The 6,567-nt window shown below is 40.3% G+C and overlaps 1 protein-coding gene across 3 annotated transcripts; it reads left to right on the top strand.

The window, feature by feature from the left end:
• Positions 1-289: 289 nt before the first annotated feature.
• LOC146210281 (uncharacterized) lies at positions 290-6,328 on the top strand. Of its 3 annotated transcripts, none has more exons than XM_084608878.1 (4): positions 292-869; positions 2,126-2,182; positions 5,705-5,779; positions 6,133-6,328. In XM_084608878.1, exons 1-4 carry the CDS (start codon positions 658-660, stop codon positions 6,137-6,139), a joined length of 351 nt encoding a protein of 116 aa, XP_084465004.1. In that variant the 5' UTR covers positions 292-657; the 3' UTR covers positions 6,140-6,328. The 3 variants fall into 3 exon arrangements, 2 of the variants coding, with proteins under 2 accessions (XP_084465004.1, XP_084464997.1); XM_084608871.1 differs by having other exon boundaries at positions 293-869; positions 5,702-5,779; XR_014708621.1 differs by lacking the exon at positions 5,705-5,779 and having other exon boundaries at positions 290-869.
• Positions 6,329-6,567: the final 239 nt, after the last annotated feature.

Genomic DNA, 6,567 nt, shown 5'->3' with positions numbered 1-6,567 from the left:
TAAACAAATTAGACCATGCAATTTACCATGGGCAGTATCAAATAACTATATATGATCCCTGAAGAAAAAAACTATGGCAATTAGACCATAATCGTTCAGCGGTTCAATTGTGCAAGTGCGTTACTGCAGGAAAGCCAAATTCAATTTCGAGCGACCCGGGAATTAATCTTGTGCCCTGAACGTCCGTTTCAACTTGGATACCGCGGCTGCGCTCATGTACCCATGCATGCATGTTCAACGGACAGTCCTTCACGCTCTTCAGCGTTTAAATTTTTATCCCGAGAATGAAAACGAGTGAATTAAAACGATGTAGGCCAAGGATTCTGTGGCTTAAAGGCTACTGTTGCAAGGTAGTTTTCACAAAATACAAAAGGCAGGTGGCGCATAGTACCACTTAATTTCAGTGGTATGTACATTTACGTTCATGATCTACACTATTCACCAGATATGTGGCAGTTATCTATTTAATCACCACACCAACCACACCAAACCATAGATCCATAGAGTTAATCGACAAACACACACCGCTTTGCCAAGGGAAGGCCTAGGCCTAGCTGTAAGGCAGGACGATTTCTGGATACGTTTTATTGGACTGATTCGTCGATGTGCGTTCTGTGACAAAAGGGGGACTGTGGAACCTGTGGAACGACGCGCGCTATGCCTTTAGGGTGCAAACGCCACCTTGAGCAAGATATGTGCTCATGCACAGAAAGACAGAAAATCGGCGGTTCAGAATGCACATGGCTGCCGAGACCTCTCATGCCTCTTCGAGCGGTGGAGCTTCTGACTTCGACGCCCCCAGTTTGGCGAGATCTACGACGACGACAGTTCTACCGACCACTCTGCAGTAGTACAAGGCGGCCGGAGAGGTAAATATATACGTTCGAACTCGGTTGGCTAAAGACGCGCGGACAGACTTTACTCAAATCTGGGCTTGCTTTCATGGTGTTAATTCATTTCATTTGAAAACATAGAGCCGAGTCTAATAATTGTTCTGGGGTCGGAAAGCGCGATCTTTGAGGGGCGTCTCATTTGCATAAGTGTGTGCGCAGTCGAGATCTCTCGTAAAAAAAAAAAAAAAAAAAAAAAAAAAAAGTGGCGGAGGGGGGGGGGGGGGGGGTGTTATAAGTACGCCAAACATCCCGGAAGTTGCTACTTTGAATCTCTCACTGCCTGGGCGCTGGACATTACACTGACGCCATGTTTACTGACCTTTTACAGTAATTGGCACGGTATTCCGTACAGCACCTTCATAGACTAAGTGTCATCTTAAATAAGCTCTCTGCTCCCAGTGGGCTGCAACCTATGAGAGTAGGAGGAGGGGGAGGGAGGGGGGGGAAGGGGCTTTGTTTTAAGCTGCATCATATATGCAATCACAAATAATGGAACTTCCAGCAACAGGCACTTAGAGAGAAAACCAGAACCCCGCATAATCTTTGTTTAGCTGTTGAGAGACCTTGTCGAGATGCAAAAACAGGATTTCTAGGAGATCCCTTTTTGTGAGGTGATCTGCACTTGCTTAGTGACTGGAGAAGTGATTTTAATGGTTTACTGTGAATCTCACAGTCCTGTGGTGATAGACAACACTGAAAAAATGGAACTGCACAATAAATGAGATAATGAGGAAAATATTTTTCTGCCACCACCGTCACAATTACCCTACATCTCTCAAATAGTTCCATCAATGTTTTTCTGCCGCTTTGGAGGAGGAAAACAGGCCATATCAGTGTGAGTCCAGGACTAGTCTTTTGTGCATTACCTCCACGTCTGATTGTTAAATAGCTTGTGCTTGGATTCTGTGAGCTGAAATTAAACTAATGCATCACCCTTGCCCTAACTCTACTATTTTAGTTCCATGCAGTTAACATATGAACCAGGATATATTATTTACATTATTAGATATATAGCATAGTAGGAAGGGCCGCTGTGTGTGTGTGTGTGTGTGTGTGTGTGTGTGTGTGTGTGTGTGTGTGTGTGTGTGTGTAAGGGGGGGGGGCACATGCACTTCAGCATGTTGCATAGAGCTCTGCATTCGAAGCTTTACTTGAATGTATGTTAACGGTGTGCCCGATGTTTCATGAAGTCGGCTGATTTAATGTCTAACATCTATGCTCTTTGTTACCAGGTTACACAGAGCATTGATGAAGACGAGGATAGAGAGGTGCCCCTGGATTGATGCCAGGTAGGAAAAAGGCTTTTGGCAGAGAAAGAGAATGCTCATGGCACTAAGTTGTCAGTGTTTAATTACATATTTGTTTCAGTTGCCCCCACTACAAGGAACTTCATATTCGCACAGTATGAAGTGTCTCGATTTATAATCTGGTATCTAATTTTCAGCACAGTTCAAACTAAGCACAGTTAGCATAGTTTACACATGACATCTCACACTGCATTCTTTCCTTGATGGTCTTTATTTTGAGATGTTTCAAAATACCTTTTATTTCTCTGTTGAGAAACTTGGTGTCCTATTAGAGCTGCCACTAAAAAGTGATAAATGTGATAACCAATAACCCTGCCTTTCTTACACCAGGCCAAAGCAAGATATTGCTTGCCAGTAGGCACAGATGTGCATGACACTCTCCTGGAGCAGCCGGCAACAGCGCAGGTAAAATTGTAACATTTTAGTTTGGCCTGTCCCAGAATTTGTTGTGGAAACGTTACAGTAGCTCTTGTGCTTGTTTTTTTTTTTGTAACCTATTGTGCTGCAAGTAGAAAAAAAAAGAAGATTGAGGTCTAAAGATCCAAACTAAAACTGCAACCAGGGTCCAAGATTTCAATTTTTTTTTTGTCAAGTTTCAAGTTTATTGCACTTCATATATGATAGCATTACATACATAATAAATAAATACAAAAGGAGTCCCATAGTGAAATGTACTGTACTGGGACCTCCTCAGCTAATTAAAACGAGTTATGAAAGGGAGCAGTAGTTACAGCAAATGTACAAAGTAAAAATATAGTATGTTATAACAATAATAATTTTTTCCCTTGCCTCTATAACAAATAAATATTATAGAGGCAAGGAAGAAAAATTCATTCTGAAATTATAGAATACCCCACAAAGAAGTAGACGTAGACAGAACGACAAGTAGTATCATATCATAAAAAAAAATGAAAGGAAGAACAGCAGCATAGCCTAAAGTACTACAAGAAAATACAAGTATCCATTATTCAAATATTAATACAAACAAGTGAACATGTGCAAGAAAACAAGTTTTAAAAGTAACTTTTTACGAAGTGTGTATGAAGTATTTCATTAGTTGGTGGCACTGAATGATTGAAGAATTGAAGAACAAAATGAGCGCCATTAAACAAATGTAGCAAAAGACTTGATTTGATGTCCGGAGGTATGTTATTCCATGCTTTGACTGATGTGAATCCAACTACGGTAATTAGTGCACATTCTTGGCAGGAGAAAATTACTTCTTGATGAAAATCTAATGGTATTGGGGTCAGTAAGATCTTGACGATATATAAACTAGAGAAGATTGTTGTTACTAACAAAACAATATGTGAAAGTGCCTAAGTTATTCGTGAGTAAGGCAGAGATGTAAAGAATGTTAAGTTGCTGAAATAACTTGGGAATATTGGCACGGTATGGGCTGAATGTAAATATACGTAAAGCTTGGTTTTGTACGTGTTGTAGTGGTGTGATGTCACGTGTGAAGGATATGTGAAATCCCAAGTCGTAATGCAGTAATTAAGATGACTATGTATGAAAGCATAGTATTATGCTCATATTCATGGAGAAAGGACCAGGTTTGCAGGTTTGAAATCCATTTATCGCTCTGAACACTGATAGCCTCAGGCAAGAAACAGGAATTAGTGGCTGAGTTGCTGCTAACGCAAGGAAATGGCTTGACAAAAGCTGAAAAATGAGAGCACCTATAGAAGGACAGGGTTTCCAATGTCACCAAGTTGCAGTTTCCAAAATACACAGTGTTATCAAGTGTGTTTACCATGCTTAGGGGACACCCTATCTGAGGTTGGTCATCAATAAATATAAGGTCACTCACTAAAGTCTGTTAATTTGCTTCTGTCAAGCTTTATTGATGACTTTAAAATCATAATTTTAATGCCAATGACACCTATAGTTGTATGGATTTACTGAAAAGTCAGTGGCTCTTCAGATACTTTTTATTTTTTTCTTTCCCACCTTTTAATACCTGACCCATATCACAAAACAGCACTTTAAGCCCTGGTCACATTGTTGCATAAACAGGGATGTGGCTTTGATATGCACCACGCTGAAGGTTTTTTAGTTTTCTTTCAGCTTGAGTGTCACTCGTGCTACCAAGAGTGAGATTCTGTGATCAGTAATGCCTGCGATAATTATGCAAAAAGCAGTTCAGTGACTTGGAGAGGTATGTCACTGTGATTTTGGAGGGAAGTGGATAAACAAAAATATGCTTCAAGGCTTAGTCAGGGCTTTGTCACCTTCTATGCATCAAGATTGGTAGGGCCTGAATTACTCTTTTCTCCTCTAATTTAGCAGCTGCGCAAGGTGGAAGCAAAGAATTGCTAAAAATATACTTAAATATTGTTTAGCAGAATCAGATCTATGTACGTATCTAGCCTGACCATTAGGAGGAGCCATGTGTGGCTCTGGAAGAAGCAAAATCATGGTCAGTCAGTGCTACCACGTGCATCTTCACGTTTTTGCTGCAACAAGAGCACGCCATAATTACTCCTCGCTGCACACAATTACTCGTGTCTGCCATAGGATGCCACAATGTTAGGAGACTCAGGTTATCATAAAAGATGAGTGCTTGACCTATGGCAATGTAGTTGCTTAAGATTTACACTTTTCCAATGTACATTTAGTTATTTAAATGTTTAGTTCTGGAGAATTGCTGATTTTAACTCTAATGCCGCCAAGACTACTAAAAAAGGTGCTCTTCCTGGCTGAATATCGTTCCAGATACTGAAATTACGAACACTTTTTGGCTTGCAGTTGGCAAGCGGCCATGTAGCAAACTTGGCCTTCCAGCGTTCACCATGTAGCATTTCTCCTTTTCCTTCCATTGACTCCCCTTAACATCCAAAGTGTTTACATATACGGCTTTAGGTGGGCGTTTCAATCAATTTCAGTTATAACAGTTGCTTTTAAAATTATAATTGCCATATGAGCGCTTAAGCCTTTCACATGCAAGTGAGAACTCCAGCAATTTCTGCCGGAGTAACTAAAAAACTTATTTTGAGCTGTCACGGCAGCTCGAGCTCTCCAGTTCCAACCTGTTGGAAATTTTTTGCTGTGTCGATGCCGCTCACCACTGAGTTCACTCAATTGCTTGCATGTGAACCAGCCTTTATGTGAAGATTTAAAAAGTAATTGAACAAATTTTAGTTAAATAGGAAACTAGCAGGGATAGCTATTGTCTCTTTAAACGTTTATCGAGCCTCATAAACTGATTATAAAAATGAATTGCATGTAGTGGCCATCCTCTCTTTTTTTAAAGAATTGGTTCTGTTGTGTCCACTTTTCTGCTCCCCCTCCTTGGTTTAATGAAACTGCCATGCAACATTGATTAATATGCTACTGTCATATAATAGTTGTAAGTGGCGTGCAGTGCTGTTCATGAAGCTTACCATGATATAAATATTTTAAGCTTCAATCATTTCAGAAAGGAAAGCTGGGCTAAGTTCTTATTGAGTGAGGCAAGATTTTCTCCTCTGGACTCACAACATTTTTTTTTTATCAAAGCAGGAAGAAGTGCCAGTACCTTATCTTGTGCCAAGTGATGCAGACAGCTCAGGTTCTGATGAAGACTGAGGTCCTCAAGTGAGCATGTTTCTTTTTTTCTGAAATGCTGAAGATTTAAATGCCAGATAATTCCATCTTGACACCAAAAGCTTTGAATGAAGTGCAAATGTTAAGCATTTTGGGCAGATAACCTTTCTCTGGCTTGCATGTTCAGTACATGCTCACCTTTATGCTGACCCTAACAAATGTAAAAAAATGGAATTTATCATGCAAGGAACCATATCGCACTGTTTGTCAGTAAAATACACCTGTCATTGTATCAGTTAGACTCTGCTATTTGGCACTTATGTATAAGTGGACTGTAGGAAAATTTGATGTAAACTAACATTTTCTTCCAATTAATATTTGTGGAATATCTCATTTATTTTAAGATGCTGACTGCAGAGCTCAACAAAGTACTTTGCAAGTTGCTGATGAGAGGACACAAGTTGCAGCCCTTCTCATGTCCTATGTGATGCGCCCTAAAGTCAGCGACCAGGGGGATGACAGACCCGCTGGACCTGCTGAATATCATCTAGTACCCAGGAAAAGCTCAAAAAATTGAAATATACTTGCTTTTCAAAGCTTTGGGTGTACACATTCCTGAAGCTGAGAACCACTTTTATTGTCTTGATTGTACCAGGTACTTGGGTAGTACAGCTCAGATTGAGATTCACTGCGAGAACTGTGAATGGGATATTGACATAGCCTTTTGCTCTTCCTTCCTTGTAATTCCTTTGAAAGAGCAGCTTCAACGAAGTCTTGGGCAGCAAAACTTGAAGTTGCTTCCGCAAAGAATCAGAGGAAGTGTGATGACGTAGTGGATG

The sequence above is a fragment of the Amblyomma maculatum genome, chromosome 1, assembly GCF_055883805.1.
Source record: "Amblyomma maculatum isolate TAMU_Amacu chromosome 1, ASM5588380v1, whole genome shotgun sequence".
Classification (NCBI taxonomy): domain Eukaryota; kingdom Metazoa; phylum Arthropoda; class Arachnida; order Ixodida; family Ixodidae; genus Amblyomma; species Amblyomma maculatum.
This window is presented reverse-complemented; position numbering and strand designations above follow the sequence as displayed.